This window comes from Metopolophium dirhodum, chromosome 5 (assembly GCF_019925205.1).
Source record: "Metopolophium dirhodum isolate CAU chromosome 5, ASM1992520v1, whole genome shotgun sequence".
In the NCBI taxonomy this organism is placed as follows: domain Eukaryota; kingdom Metazoa; phylum Arthropoda; class Insecta; order Hemiptera; family Aphididae; genus Metopolophium; species Metopolophium dirhodum.
The window spans coordinates 23,043,157-23,069,179 of NC_083564.1; the positions used below are offsets into that span (position 1 = coordinate 23,043,157).

Here is a 26,023-nt window from a genome sequence, read left to right on the forward strand (position 1 = left end):
AGTTATTAAACTCACTTGGGAAGTTCGTTAATGAAGTTACAAACAAACATATATCCGATATTATACCTAGATTCTGATGAAGTTATATTGAACAATTGTAGAGTAAATTGCTTCACGCGGAGCTCAGCTTACGTCAGATTTTTGAAAAAGTGAATATTATGAAATTAAAAATATTAATTAAATTAAAAATTGCAGTCACTTACAAATATCGTGTATCTACTCCGACGTCCCCCTAGCCCTAGTATTATATTAAAGACGATGAATGCAATCGGTCCGCAGGGTTAAGTCTTTTGTTGTGTGTGTGTGTGTGTGTATATATATCTGTATAATATTATGTATTATAATATTATTATTATTACATATATATATATGCCTACTTACACGTACAATATCACTATAATACTATATATATTATTATATACACCATATAATATAATATATGAATAGAGGGATTTGCCGCCGACGCCGCCGCCGCAACATGACGTCGATCGTGGTGGGGAGGGGGTAGGTCTCGTGTACAGACTCCGCGCGCCCATATGACCACTCGCGCGCGGTATACCAGTTCGAACCAGACGTCCGCGTGTTCCAGTGGTCCGCTGGCGTTCACGACCCATTCGTCATATTACATTATTGTTAATACATAATATCATATTTGAATTTACCGATCGCGACTTTTCTCACTTTGTCTTGATCGCTACGACTGCACGCGTATTTAATAATAATAATAATATTATTATTATTATTATTATTATCATCACTTGCATTATTATTATTATTTTCACATTCGACGATTTGCGACGCGTACACAGTTGTTGTGTCAACTTTGATTCAATATAATTCTGTACGATAACATTAGTGAGTCGTTTACGGTTTTTTTATTATTTTTTCATCCCGAAGATATTCCGATTTTCAACTACGCCTGACCGTTGCGACACGCCACGAGCACGTGCCTGTTTTCCGGATGCTTAAATGAGAACCATCGCTTTCACATGGATATCACACAAGTAAGCAATTCATTTGATAACAATTATTACATATATTATACACTTGCCCCATTGTGACATGACATGAATACCCTCATAATATCGCATACGTTTCCGCGAGATCGATTAGCCGCAATAAGTTTAGGGTTTATATTTTGAGGGAACCCTGTGATTAGGTTTTAATTTTCGTTTTAGAACAGCGAATAGGGGGTGCTCGATGTTTATAATTTTTAAACCTAAGATAGGTATTGTAAGAAATGATAAGAAAAAATTTAAGAAATAACTAGGTAATCTATAAATATTATAGATTTTAATATTTTTTTTCTCAAGATTGTTTTTATTATTTGACTTTAGTCTGTATTCAATTTGTAAGAACGATAACTATAGCTTTAAATTATAAATGCTTGCAGCTATTATGTGTTCTTTCGACATTCTTTACTTATTTGTATATTAGAATATTACAACTGTGGTTTTAAAAAACTTTAATTATAATAACATGTTCTGAAATTATAAATTTGTTTCAATTACAAAGAAAAAGAACCGACAATCATAGCAAAATATGCTTATTCTTTATATATTGTTAAAACGTTAACAATAAAATTCCCAGCAATCATAATAATTATGATTTTTACTGTTAATTTTATCTGTAGGTATATTATTATTTTATGTTATGCACGCGATGACATAAAATGTCAGAATAATCGGCTAACAAATGATTAAAAATTGTATTTATGTAATTTTCTCATACCTGCATTGTACAAGAATATTTTATCAATAGTAAAAATATTCTTCTGTTTAAATAAAAATTGTTTTCAAAATTACAACTTCATTTTTTTATGCTCATACTATAATTCAAAGTAGATATATAAGTTATTATGTATATTAAAGTAGTTATTTATAATTTTTCTGATTTAGTGCAACAAATATATGTCGTACAGATTGAATACTGATAATTTTAGTTAAAATATGAATATTGTTTCTTTTTTGATTTTGTATTATTTATAATTTAGGGTATGAAGAAAAATATACATGTATATCTAGTACTATAGTTATTGTATATGTATGTTTTTTGACAACTTTTTAGGTCGTTGGATAATCTTTGGGTATGATTTTAGACATAGAAATACCTATATTTAGGTAGGTAGGTAAGTATAAAAAATAAATAGGTAACTAATAGAATGTCATAAAAAAATTATTATTTTATTCCACATAAAAAAAAATATCCTTTTGCTAGATGGTAATGCAAAAGTTACACAATTCGAATTGTAGTTACAAATCGCCACTGTTGATATCGTAGTATTAATTGTTCTAACCAATATAATATTGAAAATCTGTCACCCTATGGAAATTAGATTTTGTGTATTTGTTTACATTTGAATAATAATAAAGTAAGTGCACACAAATAATTATTATACAGATAATAAAGTTACATGATAATGTAATTAATACAACATTTTATTTACAAAAATGTATTAATTAATTTAGTGCAAAAATCTAAACAATCATAAGAAAATTCATCCAAAAAAAATGATTATGATCTTCTACATAATAGTTACCTACTTATACGTAATAGTAATATTATACTATTTAGTCTTTTTAACATTGTGAATACTGTAATTGCGTGATTATAAAAAAAATAATATGTATTTTATGTAATGCCTGTTGGAATCATATCGAACATTAATTATTCCGATCGCAGCGATATATAAAATACGATAATTTAAAATATTTTATAGTGCCTAATACCTATGAGCAATGTTATTTTTTTTCTGCGTATAAAATATATATCAAAATAATATATAGGTAAATCATTTTTAGACGAGTAGGGAAGTCGGCGCCGCCGCCGTGATATGGCATACTTTTACTTATATTATATATTATACAATGCCTATAATATTATATACTTGTGATTTTATTATTATTATTATTATTATTACAACCGTATTATCGTCAATAACTCGGTAAATTATTGATCACGTATGACGTACAATATTTTAGTACGTAGCCGGTAAATCGGGACGGCGTACAACACTGCTCTTATTTTAATATATTATTATTTTTATTATTATTATTAGGTATGTAGAGTGGTTTTGTTTTTTAAAAATAACGTTGGCGCGTCTCAAAGAGATCCCGCGGACGTCGTGACGGAACGGTAATACGACGGATGGACGGGCGGGGGGACGGACGAAGGAGAAGCGTCATATCAAAGCGTCGGCAGCGGCGTCGTCTCCGCGACGGGGCGCCGCCGGTTCCGGGCGGCCGGCGGAAGTGCGTGCGGCCGGCGGAAGTGCGTGCGGCGCGCACTCGCTCTTTCTCTCTCACTCCGCTCCTCTGCTCCCTCCCTCGTGGTGCGTATCGCCTGCAGCTCGTATAATATGCTGTTTTTTCGTTCAACGCGAAGCGTCGCGCGGAATCTAAAAGCGCGTTCGTTTCCCTCCAAAAATCCGTTCGCCGCTGTTTTTCTCAGGAAATTAACACGCGCCGCGAGAGGGGCGGCATTGTAATGAAAATAATAATAAATAATATAATAATAATATATGAGACACGGACGATGACGGTTAAAGCGACTTATAGGCATATAATATGAAATACATCATGCGCAGGGATACCGCGGGCGCGCGCGCGCGGCACTCTTGACGACAATCCGCTTGTCGCGCCCGCCAGCAGCACCGCACGCTCGTATCATACACATTATTATTATTATAATAACACACACACACACACACACACATACACACACACACACACGTGTATATACATTTATAAGTTAAGATCTATATAAAATATAAAGATCTATATGTATATATATATAAAAATCTTTACGGTGAACCGCCGCCGCCGGGCCGCGCGTCATGGTACAAATTATGTCCGGGGCCGAGGAGATACGCGTCCGTCGTATAATACACATATTATTTATATATATATATATATATATTATATATAAGTATCCAACCGGCCCCGCTAACACAACACACACTCACACACACGCTGTCAACCGGTTTTCGGGCCAGAGGCAACGCGCTCGGGATCAAAAGCGCCGCCACCGACACACACACACATGCACGCCTCACGCATATATAAGATAACAGATACATCCGACGCGCCAACGCCACACAAACGCCGCCGCTCTTCTTCCTTTTTACTACTTATTATTGTTGTTATTATTATTATTATTATTATTATTATTATTATTGTTATTATTGTTATTATTATTATTATTATCATTATTACTATAATACTATTACTATTACTATTATTATTATTATTATAATCCGGCAACCGCGGTAGAAAGTCGAAAAACCATATACACGCGCGCCACCGTCCGCCCAACTAATATTTACTACAATAAGTTACCGCGACACAGAAAACACTTTGACGTATAGATCGTTGTATATTATAATAATGTACCTGATTGTTGTTTCGACGAGTCTATTATATTAAATACACGATAATGGTTCTTTTATTATATAGTCTCCTCAGTCGTCGTCATTATTCGTTATCGTCTCGAGTCGGATGTGAACTTCGACGACCTAAGATTTCTGCCCACAATTTCATATAGGTACAGAACTACAACAGAGGTACTCGATTTTTATTGTGAATTCCCAAATATTATTGCGCCCGTACGGCTTCAAACTGCATCATCCGTATACTCTTCGTGTATTATATTACTATTTGTTACTATATGCAGTAATGTGTTCCAAAAATTATAAAAACCGTGTTGTCCAAAGTATTATATACGCATACGAATTTCAGTAGTTTTTAAACACCCTGTAAACACACCAATATGCATGTAATATATATATAACATAATTTTTAAAACAATATTGCAATCGAATATTTGTGCACTTTGTTTCAAAACCGTATATATTCGTAGTATCCGAGGACTCAATTGCGAATTTTATGAACAATTGCGCTCGAAACGGCAGCGTTATAATGCAATGGATCCAAAACCAAAATACTCCAATTGCCAACTATACAATATGGTATAAAATGGTATAAGTACGATAACAGAACCGACCGAGAAAACGTTTGTCGAGCCTGATGGAAATCGAAAACCCCGTGTCAAAAATATGTGATAATATTATATAGATTTTGTCGTAACGCGCATTATCAAACGGTAAAAAAATAAATCGTTTGCTACATCGTTAATTGTATGGCCGAAAACTAATTTCGTTATTATAGAAACTTCGGTTATTATAAAAGTATATACTCGACAGCCGAGATGCTTATTGAACAATAATTTACACATACAAAATTCCCAATCAAGGATTGAAACTTGTTCTCGTGCAGTGTATTATAGGTATAGGTAATGTATTATAATAACCATCGTAATTTTTTTCTCTTTGGATTTGATGACTTGAAAAAAACGTCGTTATAATAATCCTATAATGTAATATATTATTTATTGTAATAATATGACGCGGACTGCGAGTGCAACGTTGCAGTCTTACGATATAAACTTCCAAACTGCAGACTTGCGAATACATACATAATAATATAATATACATAGCTACATGACGTACCTTCATCGGTTACGTCAACTGTCCAGGCCTGAATGCGCGTTAAATGTTTACATAATAATATATTATAATAAGGGCCGCAATAATCGAGTATAAATATTCAGTTGCACGTATATTACCCATATTACCCACCCGTAGCTGTATGAAATTTGATAAATTTTACAGACGCCACTCCACAGGTATTATAATATCGTATACCACGTACACGCACAAACACATAATAATAATATTATTTTTTTTCGTCGGTGGTGTCTGATGCGTTTTCCTCGGTTTTCGTTTGTGTCAGTTGTGTATTGCGCGCGCGCGCGTGTGTGTGTACGCGTAATGAGACGACGGACAGCGTGTGTTCACCGGGCGGGGGCGTGTCGCGGGGTCCGGGGGGTCCTCTATTAGCCTCCGCGTCCGCGGGGTTAGCGGGAGATCTAAATTTTCTTTGATGTGAGCCGACATCGCCGCCGCCGCCGCCGCCGCCGCCGCCGTTCTGTTCGTCCGACCGGCTGCCGCTGCTGCTGCTGTCGGTGCTGCCGTTACTGTATAGTCACCGACCGCTCGCTCTTTTCTCCGCTTACCTATACATCGTATACAGGTGGTACTATATCGTCGTCGTCGCCGCAGTTTCTAAGGCCGCGCGCACATGACTATATTTGGAGGTTTCCCGATTTCGAGATCGGCGGTGGAACCTTTTTCACCGCGGGAACCGGCCCTGCTGCTGCAGGTGCTGCGGAGTCGTCGAAATGATTTTAAATCTGTTCAAAACAATATAGATGGTACACCGCGAACACCAACGCCGCCGCGCTATACGTATACCTCCTCGGTGCAGGCGTAGCAGGAAAACTTATCGTATGTATGGTGTAGTTTAAAGGGGCCCCCGTTTCATAACCACATGGTTACGACACGTGTTGATGGTGATTTTCTTCAAAATCGATTCGAACCGACTGCACTATAAACCAGCCACGTCTCTCTACAGCAGAGTTTTGCATATTTTCTATGTTGTAACGTACAATTTAGTAGTAACGAAACAATCGAGAAACCCGAGGGAGAGGCTGCGAGGCCTTGAATCCGCGCATAACCGTCTCCATATTTCCTCATATTATAATACAATACAATAATATTATATTATATTATACTTATCAGTTACACGCCAACTACATATTATATATATATATATATACGTCTGTCTGTGATCCGTGCAATAGATCCCCACATCTGTGCAGGATGCGCTTAATCACATAAAATGACCAATCTCTATATATTGTGTTCGTGTACACGATTTGTACAATGACGCGATTGTCGTCGTCGGCCGCGGATGTGTAACGTTTTGTGTGCATGTGCAGCGTGTCTGCAGGCGTGTGCGTGTGCGAGTGTGTTAATCAGTAGATCGGAACACAATGAGAGACGATTTTCTTTCTTCTAACATTATAACGTCATGATATATATATATATATACAATATAATGTATTATTTATTTATTCGCTGCAGCGTGCACGTACACAGTATATACTGCACTATATATACGATGAAAGCCGCTTTTTTCATTTTTCGTTTTTGTTTTATCGTTGTTTATTTCAAGTATTTTTTTTTTCATCCCGGGGGGAACGAGAAAATGATATCGCGTCATTCATTAAATACGCCGAGAAGAAAGTACAATAACGAACGCGAGCGCGAGCGGTGTTGTCGACGACGACGACGAGGGAGGGCGGACGGGCGAACCGCCGGGCGGATGTTGGCGGCAAAATCATAATATTGTATTATTACACACTGCTGTTCACAATGGACGTTGCCCGCCGTTGCAGCCGATGATTAATTATTACCATTATAATTATTATTAGTATTGTTATATTATATCGAACGAAATGTGTACAAAAATAATATCGTAGTGGCGAGGGGCGGACGTCGGGCGGCGGGTGTGCGCGATGGCAGGGCGGGGGAATTTTTCATAATTGGAGTAATTATCGGCGTCGGTAAAATATAAAAGAAATGTTACAATTATTATTTATCTCGTCCGGCGAATACTACCTATACTACACACACACACACACACACACACACACAGACACACACACTAGCAGACCTATATAATATAATAGGTGTATAATATACCTACCTACTCGTATATTTTTTAATAATGCGTTATAGCGCACCACGGCACGGCGACTCCAGTACATATATTATAATAATTAATAACAATTATATTATTAGATCGTCCGACGCGTATCTCGCCGAAGCATCGACAACATTGTTTGTTAATCGGCATTTGTATGTATGTGTGTGTGTTGTTTGTGTGTGTGTGTGCGTGTTTGTGTGTTATATATATATACATAAGTCATAAGTTTATGGATAAATCAATAGGTATACAATATTGTTGTTACTTGTTGTTGTTGTTGTTGTTGTACGGAAACGTTTTCGCCTTCCGCCGCGCCACGCGAACACACACTGCTGCAGCTGCACCACGCGCGTATCTTCCTACTACAATTCGTCGGAGGTTTTATTATTGTTATTTTTTTTTTTTTTTAACCGTAAATTTAACGGTGCAGCAATCCTATCGGCGTGTGTGATATAGTTGTACGAAAAACTATTTAAAAAATGTCAGTAGGTAGGTATACGCACAAATACGTATAATATACACCTATATAGAAGTAGGTATACGCGCGTTAGACTCGGCTGCGATCGTCCCGAGGTAAAAGATCAAAGAAATGTATATAAATATCATAGACAATACACGAACTTGTTGTAAATAACGCACGCGATAATAAATATCAGGTAAACAGAACGATAATTAATAATATACGTTACGCGTTCGGATCCAGCGCGCGCGCACTCATTATTATTCTACAGTGTATAATAAAAAAATATATAAATATATATATATATAGACTCGACTGGTATGCATATATATACGCACAACGCACTCACGAGTCAAACAACCAATTATAATATCATTCGGTTTTACATAAAATATTATTGTAATTCGATTTATGGTTTGTACTTTGTTTTACCTACCAAAACCGTTTCGAGAATGCGTTCAAAGTGTATTATTTTTATTTTGTTTTTCGCGCCACTCGTGCTATTCGAAAACCGTTTGAAAATAAATTAAACGATCGGACAATATATTATATTATATAAAAAATATATGGGTTTACCAGTATAATACATCAATCATGTACCGGATTTATTACCGACATAGGAGTTGGATGACTTACCCCCATGCAATAACAATAACTACACGCGTGTATTTTATCGCACGCAGTAGATATAATATAATATCATTAATACGTGATTATTATTAATTATAAATTATAATTGCGTCTGTACGATTCGGAAGTGACGACGAGGATTTAAAAAAAAAAAAATTAACAAATATATAACTTCTGTTATGCATACAGCTATATTATTATACCAAATATGTGCGTTCGACAAACTAACTAGGAAAAATCTGTGTTTGAACCACGACCTCGTCGCAGTAGCCACTCGAAAAAACGAAATGTTTGTGTAAATATTTGTAGATACGTGTCGAGATTTGAAGGAAAAAAAATGGTAAACAATGTATATTTTACGCGGCTTCAGCTCCTACCGGTAGCTCCTACTCCTTTATGATAACCTACGAAAAGGAATTTTTTCCCACAGTACATTTTTAATGATTGATAACTTTTTATCGTATCATACCTAATAAAACGGTGCAGACGGCGTTTAGAAAACTCGTACTATTATATGAATCACGTCGATCGATATTTGTTTAGTTTGTTCGATATTACTGCAATCATATAATATAATGTACCAGTAATACCGTAAAACGTATAACATAATAATAAATATATAGGGTCATAATATAGTAATATACTCTCGGGAAGACGAACTTTTCGAGACCAAGAATTTGGCGCTAGGGCGACGACGATGACGGTGTACTGTTATAATATTATTATATAGCATATGAGACTGTTATTGTAGCGTATACGGTTAATACGTATTACTAGTAATAATAATAATAATAAAAATAATGTTAAAATACCTTACCTAGACTGTTTTTTTTATTATTATTATTATTATTATTTATTTATTCTGATTGATGACCGTCGTCCGTACGTCCGAGCCGATACGAATCTCCGAGGGAAACGGAAAGTGTGTATGGCCAGGCGGCGGCGCGGCGGCGACGGTATAAACGAACCGGCCGATGCGTGCGAGAGGGCTTTTTGTCCGTGGAGATTTTTTTTCTTTTGCTCCTTGTCGGCGGCGACCGGCTATAGACTAAAGTATATACTTCTCTCTATATGTATATATATATATTACTATTATGTACTATTATTGTTATTATTATTATTATTATTATTATTCTTATAACTGCAGCAGTCGGCATGTCTATTATAATCTATCTATAGGTGTATAATACATACATAATATTGTGTGAAACGCATAATATGATATTTCGATTCCGCGTGTTAAATTATAAAGGGGTACACCTGGGTATAATAGTGTGCAGCCCGGTGCAGGTATATTTTATACATAAGTAATAATAGGTATAGCTGGTATATACCGGTGCGCGCGATCGGAGAACAACAAAAACCTTCCGTTTACGACTGCAGCAGAACTGCATATTTGTGCGCTATCTGGAAATTTACTTTTCGAAATTCTCAGACTCGCAGACGTTCAGTGGATCGCGTTGGAGGTAGTATTATATATTATAATAATTCCGTCCGACTGATATGATATAATAATATTGTAAATTGCGTTCGACGGTACAATAGTCGTGCAGGGTTGTCGTACTACACGCGCCCCACTTTTCTGTCGATATTTCATCCCCCCCGTCAAAATATATGTGCGTGCTTTACATTTTGCCACTAACCACACACCCCTACTCACCATCACCCATGTGAGTTGATACCTGCGTCGCGGTATTTTACCGTACAGACATAATATTATAGTGTTGGAAGCGTTGAGCAGCAGGATCAGCTATCATCACATAGCCGCATTCGAAGTGAAATCGTCGGATATTAACATAATATTATATTGCGTATCCAACCCCCCCTCTCCGCCGCCGCACTTGTTCCAAACCACTTTGAACCGCGCTCGCTACACCGATGACCGCGTTTAAACCATATATATATATATATATATATATATATAATGATATAATAATATCACGAGGTAATATATAATAATATAATATATATGCATATATGTATACGTATATTGTATAATATATATATATATATATGTACAGTAAAATATGTTAAAATATATATAATACATATACGCGCGCGTACGTATTATAATAAGGTTTTGTCGGCGGCCGCTTTGACGGGTTCTCGGCTCGAAACGGTTTCCCGAAAATATTCGTTTGACGCGGTCCGCATGAATGTGTGTGTGTGTGTGTGTGTGTGTGTGTGTTGTATACATCAATAACGCCCGCGCGATCGACACGATATCGTGTGCGTGGAGGACCGCGATCGTTAACAACAATAATAATAATTATAATCGTTTTCGGGTCGTCGAGGGTCGCGCGCCTTTGCGCGTGCCGAATCCCGGGCGTCGTGTTACACGTCGCGCCGCACAACGCGAGATTCTGTGTGCCGCACATTCCGACGGATTATTATTTCGTATATAGTATTTCGCGTTTGGCCCGAGTCCATCATCACATACGCACACACACATGCACACACACACTCGAGCGTGCGCGTGCGCGTCAACGCACGCACAACCGATTTTATCGAGAAAATTTCGACATTGAAACATCAACAGGTCTCTCCTCGCGTGGTTTTTTTTTTTCATCATGCGGTTCTCGATGAAACATTTTTCGAATATCTGCAATGATAGGTACTCATCGGTGTTTCCGTTATAACTCATAATATATATGTGTATATGTATATGTGTGTGTGTGTGTGTGTGTATGCAGAACAGGCCAGTTATTTATATGTGAGCAGGTGTGCGTATGCGTGTTATAAATTATTCGTAAGCCTAATTAACGAGGGGGCTTAGAATATCGAATTCAACGTAATTTTTTCCAAAGATATTTTTATTAAATTTAGTCTTTAATTTATCCATACAATTACTATATAAAAGTTATATTGATTTTATTATAATTTTATTTTATACATTTATTGAATATATAAGAAATTATACATAGGAATACCTACACTGTTTTAATGTTTCTATATCAAATATGATTTGATTAATATAATATTGTTGAGACATTGGACAAAACGTCATGGCCTAATATAAATCTCTAGACTCTATTCACGTTTATGGGAGCATCTATACGGCGTATATACATATAATCTACCCCATTAGTTCGCCGGATTAAATGGATCTGGAAATCATACCAAAGAATGACATAATTTTTCGATCAGATTTAATGTAATATAACATTTGTGTATATACTGTCAGCGGATATAATCGCGAGGGGTTCGGATTTGGACTGATAGGTCGCCGCGTATACGACTGCTGCAGCAGAAGACGATCGAACCTGCATTGGACGGCAGAATATTGTAGTTATGTCATCATGACTCCCCGCAGAGCTGCGTAATGTGATTTCATAAAACCGGATTTCCCATTTCCACGATTTCCCGCGGCTCGTCGCCGGCCGCACCGGTCGCGCGGGGGCGGCGTTTATCATCGCGCACATTTCGTAGTTTTAAATATAACATATTATATTATTGCAAAACAGTCGTCCCGGTCGCGCGGCTTACGCTCGGACGTCGTACTTGTGCGCGCGCGTTATACATATAATGCATATGTATATATATATATACTTATACACATCACACATACGCCAAGTACAGCCTATGTATATACATATATATATTATATATATATAATATTATATATATTATGTAATATATATACGGTATATATACTTGCAGTGTGCGTGTGGACCGTGGAGGGCACAGCTGTCAGGCGGCGGAACATCAAAGGCGCGCGGCGACCCCTGCGGGCGCGTTCGTATTTTGTTTACATAGGCGGCACGCATTCAAAGGCGGCGAACCAATTGTGATTTTGCACGTCCGAAAGGAGCCGGCGGCCGCTGCCGCCGCCGCCAACGGTGTACGCATACGCGCGCGAGCGCGCGCGCGTATATTTATTGTTCTTTCAATTTCACACACACACACACACATACACACACCCGCACATATATATGACGATCATATTAACCATTATATTTCTCTCTCTTTCATACTCGGCCGTCCGTTTTTTTTTTTCCAGCTCTTTTTCCCATCGCACCCTGCACGTCACACGCACGCACACAATAATATAAAAGGAGATTTTCTTCCCGTACATACGAATAATAATAATAATATATATAATATGCCCACGTCCCACATTATATTCTTTTGTATTTATATAATATAATATAATAATAATAATAATAATAATATATAATAAAATGTTATATCGAACCGTTTATGCGCCTCGCGCTTAATATTATAAAACGCCGCGCCGGTGCCGACGTCACATAATATTACAATATTATTATATCGACGGTATAATAATATATAATATCATCGCGGACCGTATACCAACGACAGAATACTATATGTAACAGTATAATACACGTGACCGCGTCTCGCTTTTATCGGTACCTATATATATATTATTCACACAATATTATAATATGTCATAACCGCGCGCTGTGGTGTATAGCGGGATACGCCCTGGCCTTTGTCGCGCCACTATACACGCTACACCTTTAGGTATTAAATAATATTATTACATGTACCTAAATACGTCGGATTTCGATGTAATATGTCCCACGAAACCCCTCGCCCGCGGTGACCCGAGTACGGATTACTAGCGCGGAGATCGAGATCAAAACCACCGGGTCCTCAGATGTACGTCACGATCGTCGATATACGTCTTATGGTTGCCTACTTAAATACGCCGGAGTCGTGTCCGCCGCAATTTCCACACCGATGGCCGCGGCATGTACCTGATATACCGTCCCGTTTGATACAGGACCGCGGTTACCGGGTGTGCTGCAAGTCACACGAGTACACGACGGACACAGACACGAACAAAGGTACGCGCGAGGTGTGTTTACCGTATACTTATGGTATATACCAACGAACACCGGATATACCTTCGTGTATACCCATGTACAGTCGTTGCGCGCGCTTAAAAATACAAAGTCGTTGGTGGATGTGTGCATGCGGGATCGACGGAGAGTGTGAAATCGACATTCTCTCCGGTCGACTGTAGCAGTGGCGATGTATATATACAGGGCGATTCACCAAGAGTGCTCACCCCTCGCATTTTTCATTAAATATTTAATTATATTTAAGCTTTTAAATATACTTGAGGGTCACATTCTCAAATAATTTCAAATACCGTACAACTGCCAGAGTATAACAAAATACCAAAAATCCGATACGCGTGTGTTCTGTTTTATATTTTAGTAAAACCATTTTTAAGAACTATTGTATCGTTAGTATATACGTCGTTTTAATTAAGTTAAAAACCGTTCGTTCGAATTTTGATTTGAATAATAGATAGGTAAAATCGTTTACTTGACTGTAATATACCGTAAAAAAGGTAGTTCTCGTTTGAAAAGTATATTTTTGTATCAGCACAGGACCTTCATTATTAAACGGAAAAAAATTAATAATTATTTAAAATTTCAAAGGTCAGAATTAAAATATATACATTATTAAATGAAAAAATAGGGGGTGATCATGTTTAGTGGATCACCCTGTATACCGTGATACTTGTGTACTTCCACATTATATTATTATTAGTTTTTACACGTTTATAATAATATATTATACATTTTCGGGTGAGTATAATAATAATAACAGTATAGTCACTATATGGTCTTAGAATAAAAATATAAAATGTACCTATTATACTTATTATGCGTAAAAGACGCATGAGATATAGGCGTATTCGTGCAAGTGCGAGAACGGCCGTGTAATACAATAATAATATTGGTATACCGCGCGGTCATCGATTTAATCTCTTCTCCGCTTTGTGTGTATACCTCGACGTATCGTATAGTACTCTGGAAGACGGCCGTCGCCGGCTAAGACTTTCTTCTCGTCCGATGCTCGCCATATGCAGATGAACCATGCGTACGAATTGTTCATCTATATGATATTATTATACCACGCGCGTTCACATATTTTATAGATTTTGGAAATCAGTCTTGAAAATAGCGCCGCGTTGGACATGGCCCACTTGAGAGCCGCGTCCCCTTAAAACGCACTTAGCCTTTTTCACGCACCCCGCCAATTTTATCTTTGACAGCGTGCGAACAAAAATAAAAGTTTAAGCCGTGTATATACGTATGAGGGGAGGGGGGGGTGCTGTGGCTAACGAGTTACGAGAGGTGAACTCTCCCCGAACCATTTCAATCCCTACACAAGATTTTAATATTATTTTGTTACATTATAATAATATAGTATTTATATAGTATTATATAGTATTTAATTATAATTATTTTACGAATAAAATATATTAGGTAATTCATGAATCGTGCACAGAAATGACAGGGTTACAGGGTCTGGAGGCGAGAAATGGGTTGTTCGAGGTGAGGCACTGTGATTTTATTTGATGAATATATTCCTATTGCTATATAAATAATGCATATTGTGGCCTGCGGACAAATTTTATCCGGCCCGCAGCAAGAAAAAAAAGTAAAAACCGATAATACACGTTCAGCATAGCACTGCCTATATATATTATATATAGTGTTGTGATATTTATCGTTTTTTGTTCATATGGTGTTTACCGATTTTAGCGATTTCGAAGGCCCTCGAACAATTTCCAGATTTCTAATGTGCCCTCAAATATTTTGGGTGACCTCGAGTGTCCGGGGTGTACGCATTTTCGGATGTCGTGCACATGGGTAGGTATATGCCATGCGTTGACCGTTTTCGTTTTAAATCCGATGTCGCACTTGAGACGGGCCGGGCACATAAACTACATAATATAATATAGGTACTGTCGGCTCGAAGCGCAGTCCCCGATTGCCGTCGACCCCACGCCGTCGTCTGTTCGACACGCCGCGCAAGTCTTCGTAATACAATATTATACGTGTATCCGAGGCCGAGGTGCTCTGCGGTGCGGGCGTTTCGAATGCGATCACGCCGCGGGGAGGCGCCTATGTCCTCGAGGATCACGGACCGTGACAAAACGCGATGGCGAAAACCACCCGCGCTTACGGGCACCGCGTCGAATCGTCCAAACGCGCCGACCCCGTGTTCTCCGGGCTCGTCCCGAACAATAAAAATCCGTTGCATATAATATTATTATAATATACACTTCGGAGTACCTACATATTATATTATATACGACTACTATATTATTATTCATTATCGTCGTTTGAATGTTTGATCTGTACACAATATGTAACACGCGATATATTATAGGTATAGGTGCGTACCTATACCACAACCGTGCATCGGTACTGTGACGGGAACGGTTGTCTCGTAATAAATGTTTTATGCATAATATAATTGTCGGCGTGCACCTATAATATACCTGCAGAGCCACCAGAGACCGAAGTGCCACCCGAGATCGAAATTTATGACGGATCCCCGTGCAACACAATTTATGTTAGTTGATATTTTCTTCAAATGGGATTTTATATTCATGAAATCAATAAAAACGATTGCATAATATGGTATAACATGCTATACCTGTGTAATAATAATAATGTCTGTTCAAACTTCGAACAAATTTTAGTTACAAACAACACTAGCTTTATAACGTTGCACCTACTCGTCATTTTAATATAGCTCGTATCTTTCAATAAATATTAATGAAATATTACTTTTATAAGCTACATTACGTAACGAAAATATTGATTGCTATATTATGTAGTTTAATGGTTTAAAGAGAAAACTTCCGGTGTACCGACATTTTTTAGTTAAAAGTTTGTCTTATATAACAAAGTATTAAAACCACGAGCAATAATATAAAGGCCGTACTGAATATTAAATAGTCTTATACATTATACATTTATACCTACATAAACATTATACGTACACAGTAATATTGTGTGTACGTCGTATCATGCACTTGTATATATATATAACTCTGAAAAAGGTACAGTGCGTGATATTATAATTTTCGATTTTTATGTAAACACTATAACTATATATATAAATATATTATTATTATTAATTATTATTAATTATTATTACTTATTATGTATGAGGGGGTCCGGTGACGGATTTCGTCAGACAGTTTTTAGAAGGCTTTCAAGCTATATAGGAATAGGCAAGACACCCAGGTGGTAGATCGTAACACCGCTCACTAGTCTTGGAGTCGTCGGGGTCATAACATCATCACACACCAGTCTTGGGCAGCGTTCAAGTGTCACATTATATTGTTTTGAAAATATTTCAAATAAATACTCGCTTTATCATATAATAATAATAATTACAAACACGAAACAACCAGTGTTCATATTTTTATAACGTTGAAAACGAACTCGAACGAATAACCCAACAAAGTAATAATCGTTGATTATTTTGTATGCTATTCGCATCATCCCGGGTATATTATACCCTCGACAACATCGACGTTCGTTGTTCGCATATAATAATATTAATATGGAGACGGAGCGAATAATAACGGGCGATGAACAAAATATGTATTTTCATCGGGTGTATTTTTTTTTTATTATTATTTTTCACACTCTGCAGCAGGCGTCAAAAGTTACACTTGAAGTACTAATAAAATATTCGGAACAGTAAAAATATGTATAATACACATATTTATCAACTCACGCACTCGAGGTATCCGTTTTCACGTCACTCGTATAGTCGTATATTATATAAAATGTATATACTATGTATCTGATATTTTTTACGGGAGTACAGCCGCGTAACACACTTTTGTAAAAGGAAAATAAAAAAAAATGTTTATTACGTCGCTTTCCACTCGAGAAGAAAATGTAACAATACAGTTTGCACAGTGCACGCGACATATTATATTTCTCTTCTTTTTCATGATCTGCCGCGGGTACGACATAAACGTACACTACATAATATTATATTAATGTTGTCAGGTTTGTCTTGTGGCTCTATGTGAACTGCTGCAATCTATTCAATTAATATATACACCTGTTCGGGCTGTTCGCAATATTTCACTGCATCTGTTTAGTTTTGCCTAAAAAAAAGTAAATAACGCCGTTGGAAAATCAGTATAGGAGTATTTATTTTTTTTTCAATTGTATACGCGTTTAAATAGAACAACAATAACAAAACTTCAAAAATGTGAGAGATTGGTAATTTTCGTTTACAAATCGCTTAACTTTTATCCGGTAAACACAATCTATATCATAATATTATGCTGTTACTATATCTACACACTCTAACTGTCGGCGAATCTCCGCGGTGTATGGGTGTATCTGAGATACAGCATCTCTGTCTTGGATCATTTCATCATTTTTATACCCGAAAACATTGAAAACCGACTGTTCGTTTGGACACAACTAAAACGCTCATTTATGCTCTCGTAACAACATGCACGACACGGTACTATTGTGTTTCATTATTATAATATATTTATTGTTGTTAATATAATATAAAACGGTAAAACTGCTTTCGACTGTGACACGCCGACACACTGGTTCGTACATCATATGGTCGTTTTTTCTCCGGCGTTTTACGACCTTTCGGCGGGCCCGTCATTAAACACGAGCGTCAAAGGGCGGACGGGAGGAAAAAGGCTAAAATCATAATCTCTAGGACAATACAAGCACCGCAGCGGTCATATACATAATATTATATGGTGGTGGCTCCATAAAATTTATTGAACCACATTTTTTGCGGGACGCTCGGCCGCGTGCGTTGTTTCTTTGACGGACATTTGTAGGCACGCGAGGAATTTTGTAATATTCTTGTTTACGTTGAAACCAAAATTTAAAAAAAAAAAATCTTAAACTGGTATTATAATAGTGCGTTTGATTTTACGATAGTGTGCACGTGCACGCGTAGGTCCCTCCGTATAGTGTCCTAGTATATTATTATAATATATTTCTTTTGTATCGAAATACTGCGACTATTGACAATAATTGGGTCGTGTATAAAATCCGATCCGTATGCGCCGAATGAGAATCGAATATTTCTCAAACGAGTTCACATTTGTATCATTTGCACAGTCGTACCTAAAAGAACGGTTTTCACGTGTACCCATACAACGTGGCAACGAGTGGTATCTTCGTAATTACATAATATTATTATTATTACTATAATAATGTGAGCGCATCCGTTTTGCAGGTACCGCGATAGATACATCTCGAAATTCGATATTAATAGATACATATTTTGTACATTTTATGACATACTTCTAATTTCCTGTAGGTAAATATAGTACCTATCTGATATAATGTTTCATCGTGTGTTGGGTAAATAATATAACTATAATAACAATTATAATATATAGCCATGAGGTACCTACATATTACAAGAGAACCGGGGCGAAGGAGTCTCGAGGTAATTGTGCACCCAGGGCAGCGAAATCCTAAGTACGCCACTGCAACCTACTCGGTTACCACAGTTACCACGATTTTTCAGTGTACAGTTGGAATCGCGTGTAATTTGTCGAGTTTACACGAAGTCGTGGTTATCATCGTCATTATTAGTTCGTATACCGTTGACGGTTCTGTGTCAAACAAGTCGCATCGAAATTGTTTTTTTTTTCAACGCACCATATTATTTTTCGTCATTCTCTCTCTCCCTCTCTCTCTCTTTCTGGTCCACAGCTGCAGCAGCTCGCGTCCGACACAAGCCTGTTATTCTATACCTACGTTATATCCATGAATGCGCTTAATGACTTTGGCGGCAAAACGAGCGTTATACACGTTTCGATTATTATTATTATTATTATTTACGTGTATAGTAGTAACTCGGATAGGCCGCCGCCGCCGCCGCAGACGTGTGTTGTGGTACAGTGTATATCATATATTATGTTATACCTGTATATAGTATAGACGCATAATATGCACGGCGGCGGCGTGGTACACGGCGGTGGGCGTTACCTCGGCCGGTCCTGTTTGGTACCCAATTAGCCGCTAAATTACGATCTCCCGAGTCTGCTACTGAATTTAACACGACACAATGTACCGGGAGCGCTTAAAAATCGAATGGTTTTTTTTTTTTCAACTCTTCGTTTTCTTCTACCTCCTGCTCGTTCCACCTCCACCGCCGCCGCCACCACCACCACCACCTCGTCACCGTCGTCGCCGCCGCCGTCTTGCGGTGGTATTCTCGCTCCTACCTAATTCGTTCGGAATCGGTTGTAAATTACACCCTTTGAAGTATCCGCCGGTGTGCGGCCGTGCAGCGTGTATAGCCGCTACTACAATATACGCTACGTATATATATATATATATATATCGTACTACAGCGGCTATATACCTGTATACGCCTACAGTGTAATACGACGACGACGATTTCGGGTTTCCACGTGCAGGGCTGCCTCGGCCGCCGTCGGGTTCGCGCAGAAGCCGCGGTGTTGGGGTGACTCGCAAGAGTTAAGAATCACGCGTTTTTGTACGTTTTCGTTTTTCGGATTTTGCGGTACCTACACATCATACCTATATATAACACATCGACGCAGTCATATTGCGCTCGACAATCGCACACAACACTGCACACGTGTACCGCTGCAATGTGCGATAAATCACGGCAGCGTTTGCGGTGTATATAGTCCTTCGTCGCTGATGGATTATGAGAGAAAAAAATCCAAGCCACTTCTAGGAATCGTAGTGGTCAATATATGAAAGAACAACCCCAATAAAAAAAAAAAAAAAAATACAAAAAGGTTCGAAACGGGTTAACATTAAAAGTTAATAGAACTAAACGATATAATGGAATTTCAAAAAGAAAACAATTTAGTGTCGAGTTTCAAAGAAAACAATATCTTATATGATACTATGTAGGTAGGTAGGTAGGTTCTCATCGAGTGTATACCTATACGGTATTATATTATGTGTTGTGTACGAGCAACGTATTATTACGGTTAACGTTCGAGCGATTTTTCAAAGAATGTTTTTACTAAAAACATAAAAATATGTAATAATATAATAGTACCTACATAAAACACTGCTATAATATTGTGTAGACGCGCAAACAAAACTCGATCATCGTAATAGTCTATTCCAGAACCAATGGCGAACGCCGTACACATAATATAATTTATAATTATTATACGACTATATATACATCGGTACACCTATAGTGTATTTTCGAGATGAAAATTTGAAAAAACCGTGTAAAGAATATTATAACTTAAAATGTTTCGTCAAACTCGGCAATACGATCGGGTCACGAGAAATCCAAAATTTGATACATTTTATTCATTTAAATATTGACAGCGAAAATAATTTGTTATTTTTAAATATTGACTATTTGCATACTCTGTACAGAGTCGCTTCAGTGCCTACTTAGACTCTCGAGTGACCTATTTTTTTTGTTTTTTTTTCCCAACGAAAACTGCTCTGCCTATACAGAAATAATATGCAGGCATTATACAGCCTTGGGAATAACTATTTTCGTGTTGAAAATCCTCTTAAAAATTATAATTACCTGCACGGTGTTGCACTCGCGGCCGATGATGATGATAATAATAATAAGTTATTATATTTCGGCTCCATACGTTAAAGATGACTATACAACAACAACAACAACAACGCGTGTACAGGTACAATATAATATAATAAATTATACACTCGCGTCTACGATATATTGTATGTAGGTATATCATAATTTACTCAACTGCAGTATATACTATCACTATTTTCTATTGACTGTGGGGGGGGGGGATAATTCGAGATCTGAAATATTTTGATTTTTAAAATGCGTGAGGACGGTGGCGGAATAATGTAACAATTCTTTTTTTGAGATTAAACGTGTTCAGGGTACCTATATATACCTCTGTATACCTAGACATAATGATAATTAATAATAGTCATGCACTAGAGCGGACACTTTCGGCTGAGGGCTGTTGTTCGTATATTGTACACGTAACGTGAACGCTGCAGCAGAGCACCCTCGGAGTTGTTCGAACAATAATAATTGGCAAAGTTGTTCAGCACAACGCCGCGCGCAAAGTGCAGTGCACAATAACATATCACAGTATATAATAACGCGTGTGTGCCTCTTCTCTTATTAAGTAGAACGGCATTAGGTGGAAAAAAAATTAACAACAACATAACGACCGTTTTTGTTTGTGCAATTTTTTTCCGCCGTCTTTATTAATCGACCGAGCGCGCGCGCGTGCACGGTTGAAATCACGACGGTGGTAGATACGTATACATTATTATTATGCGACGTTAATGATCACCGACAGAGATCCATTCGGTGACATTGCGCGCGCGTTTATTATATTATTATGTTGTGCGAGCAGGTTTTTCACTCGTATACCGCCGCCGCCACTGCCGCCGGCGGACAAATTACGCGCGTGCACTCGCGCGACCGTCGGTAACGGGAAACGAGGACGACAAATTCCGAAATGGACGGGGGTGGGGGAGTGGGGGAGAAAAAAAAAACACGAAATTCGTTTGCCGCAAAACAAGACGAGTGCTGCACGTGCGCACGCGCGAGCAGTTTTTGGTTTTTTCGCATATTGAATTGGAATACGCCGCCCGAAGTGCGCGCACTGCAGTCGTACTCACGTGTACCTACGAGAAAAATTTGCACTCCCTCCTCCCTTGTAAGCGTTTCTAGGGGATGCTCTGGAGCGACCGGTGTCGACGATATAGGTACCTGCGGCCAAGGACGTATAGACGAACCGATCGATTTACAAATTCCGTTATCGCATGCTCACAAAACGTTTTACTCCCGGGATCGATGAATATATAGGTATGTACTGAAGGTATTTCGTCGAAATCGATATTAAATCAATTAGGCAACTGTTATGTTATAATTTCGTGACTCTCGCAGTCTCACGACTTCCCCGTCCCCATTATTTTTGCCGTCAACATCGATCGAAGTATACGTATAAATATATCATACTAATTGCGGCGGCCTATATCTTGTGACTGATCTAAACTCGAATTTGGGTTGCAAGGGTGAAGGCCGCCTATAATATACGTCCGAAGGTCAGTTGGTAGTTACTTGATTGATATAAAACGTACGATTTACAGCACGTAGTCGTCTACAAAGTTCGTGTACGTGTTTAAATAATTCTTACCGGTATAATATTATTATATTATAGAGGTACCTACAATTTTACTCATTGCTATCAAACTCGGACGTTATTATTTGATAATATTACCTACGCAGAATGCTCGTTCGACAACTATTACTGCATATTTTGATAGTTACTATTTACCGAACCGGCGTGCGATCGGCATCCGGTGACGACGAAGTAGAGAACACACCCCGCGTTCAAAATCCCCACTTCGCGCCCTTATCCGGTCCTCGCGGGATCCACGTGTTATGGCAAGTGATCCGCTTCGGGACATTCACATATCGCGCCCGCGGTATCAGCCATATAAATTATAAGTTATAATTTATAACGATATAATATCGCGCCGGCATATTATTCGAGAGTCGCGCGGCGCGCGTACATAGATTGCAGTACATGCAGCAGAACCCGTGTCGAGAACAAGCGCGCGCGCTGCGACGACGATTCGTTTAGGAGTGTAATTAACGGCGGCGGCGGCGCGTCACGGACCCGCGGAGGTCGCGGCGTTTTCCTCTGATGTTTTGCCGCCCGCGCGGGGTCACGCCGCCACGACGACGACACAACAATATAATATTATGTATATAACAACAATAATATTATTGTTGTGCTTACGCCGTCGCCGCCGCCGACACCGCAAACACATTCGTGTAATATAGCACGCGCGTACGACACGATAATAATATTGTAATAAATCACATTTTAAGTAGGATTTATCGTGCGTAATACTTGTTGCAATGCGGTTCAGCCGCGGAAGATGGTTGAAGAAATTCTCGTGGATATTCGATATTCCGGATTTGCGTTCCATGTGTTATTTATATACTGACCTGCCGGATTTGCGTTCCATGTCATTTATACTGACCTGCCGGATTTGCAGTTCGACCGCGAATCCGCCTATACATTATAATATTCGTTTCGTTGGCAGCAGCAGAAGGCAAATACTAAAACACCCCGAACACGGTGACCGGCCGATCGGGTGACGTATTATGTAACCTATGCACCCGCACGGCGGCGACGGGGTCCGTCCGCGGTATACCGCGACCGGACGGCGCGCGCGTATACCGCGGTCGTGGTACTCGTGTCGTGCGACCGGCGCACCGGTGAACACGCGCGGCATCGCGAAAATAAAGACAAAAAATAAATCGAATTTTTCCGATACACTCGACCGTGTTCCGTTTGTGTCCGCTGGCTGTATTTTTTTTCCCACATATATAGAGGTACCCATATTCTTTGCATTCCGCACGAATCGTTTACCCCTCTGGTCGTCGTCGTCGTCGCGCGCTCTCGTGCCGCGGCAGCAGTGTCGTGTCCGGTGTACGCGGTAAAACCGCTCGTCGTCGTCGTCGTCGTCGGTCGAGTATGAAAAAAAATAATAATTTACGATAAACAAATCACGCGAACGCGTACATAGGTATTACCGCACACTACACAACACTGTTGGTCGTCTTGTAGACATTTATAATATATATATATATATATATATATATATATATAATATATGCGTAGGTTACCTAACCTATACATTATAATTTAGAATATTAACGCGGCGCAAATGTAATGACTTGAACGGCGGCGCGCGAGTGTATAATATAGTGAGATTAGGTTATAGTTTGTTACGGTTTTCATCTCACCCGGTAGACGAATAATATGACGTGTGTACCATTAATGTTACGATAATATTATGTTTTTGCGTTTTTTACGCGTAAATCACGGCGCCGCCTCGCGTCGCGAACTACAATATAGAATCTTTGCCGTCTTGTGGCAGGATTATCGTGACTATATTGTTCGTCGTTAACGTCCGTACGTGTTTTTTTTTTTGTTTTCAGATATTACTCTTTGCATCAGGCGTTCTCCTAACCTGCGAACCGACCGGCGCCCAAAATGACTTGTCGCTGACGTACCGAGTGTCCGCCGAGCGAATTGTACAGGTACGAATTTCTGAGCCAAAACCGTGTATCGTAAGACGGCGAATGGACATTTTAATTAATGCGACTTTTCGTCTGACCAAATGCGTCTTATGCATATACAGGACACCAGTAACTATGTGGAAACCCGGAGTGCAGAACAAAAGTTTTTGAAAAAGTACATGCTATCGCCGGACGTGACATGCAACGACGGATCTCCGGCAGGGTAAGTACAATAACACTATAGGACGCATTCTATATTATAACCGTAACGATGATAATAACAGGCTCAACAATATAGTAATATAATATAATAGTGTGTGTAATAAATGTAATGTATATGGGTAATTATTTTACACCTGTTATTGGTATAGCTGGTATATGGCAGCGAGGGTAATAACCAACAATTTGTCAGTAATTATGGTGAATTTCTAATTAGGGCCCCGAAGTGCTGATACGATTTGCATATTTGTATTTAATGATCCCAAAACACCTACATGTATACACAATGAATATTTATGTAATTAGACTATAGGTATTCGAGATCTCGACATTGAATATATAGTAGGTTTTCAAAGCCATATATATACCTATTATTATTGATAAGTTGAGCATTTCGATACAAATATGAAATGATAAAATATTTCAATCGCAATTGTATTCATTTTTGCGTATAGTAAAAATATATGGGCTATCCGGTATCATCAATTTGTATATTTTAATTATTATATCATGGTAGGTAAATAATATGAAATAAGGTTGACTTACATTTTAACCTGAACAATAATATTGATTTGATGTCGGGCTTTTCTACAAGTCACAAATAAGGAAAAATCAGTCAACAGGTTACTTTATTACTATTGTCCTGTGCTTGAGCGTTGCCTTTTTCTCACATCGAATTATTAGACTCTAATCAATATTATTATTGCGTATATTGTTTACGTCAAATACGAATAAGCAATCTTCATAAATCCTTTATTCTAAATTTCTATTCGCTATTTTTATATATAATATTGTACATGTGTGTACTATAATTGTATGCATACATAATAATATTATATATTTATAAATCAATACAATATATTATTTTTTTCCATGATCGATAACAACTACTTTATCAACTATTATAAACAGCGACTTTATAATACGCTTAATTTGTATGCTCAAATTTCAGTAAATAATATCATATAGGTATTTTGAGTCTTAATGAATTTTCCGGTATTAAGGATTAGTTTTTACGTCACTATACCTACAGTAATAAAATTTGTGTTTCAAACGACGTTTTGAAAGTTGCTCGCTCGTACGAATAGGTCAGCGCAAAAATGAATACCTATATATATGTATAGAGAATTACAAGTAAATAATTTTGTGTTTCCGTAGGTTTTACGTGCGCCATTCGAACTCCAGTAAGACATGGATAGTGTTTCTCGAAGGTAATAAGCATAATAATATATGAATACTAAAACAGTTAAAACGCGTTCAAATCAAAATA

The 26,023-nt window shown here is 38.1% G+C and overlaps 1 protein-coding gene across 1 annotated transcript in view; it reads left to right on the forward strand.

The window, feature by feature from the left end:
* Positions 1-557: 557 nt before the first annotated feature.
* LOC132945902 (palmitoleoyl-protein carboxylesterase NOTUM) overlaps positions 558-26,023 on the forward strand; it is a 31,913-nt gene continuing 6,447 nt past the window's right edge. Inside the window, exons 1-4 of the mRNA XM_061015715.1 lie at positions 558-1,004; positions 24,454-24,555; positions 24,657-24,757; positions 25,912-25,964. Of these exons, the coding sequence (XP_060871698.1) occupies positions 990-1,004; positions 24,454-24,555; positions 24,657-24,757; positions 25,912-25,964 (271 nt within the window). The 5' untranslated portion in view covers positions 558-989. The remainder of the gene's footprint in view (positions 1,005-24,453; positions 24,556-24,656; positions 24,758-25,911; positions 25,965-26,023) is intronic.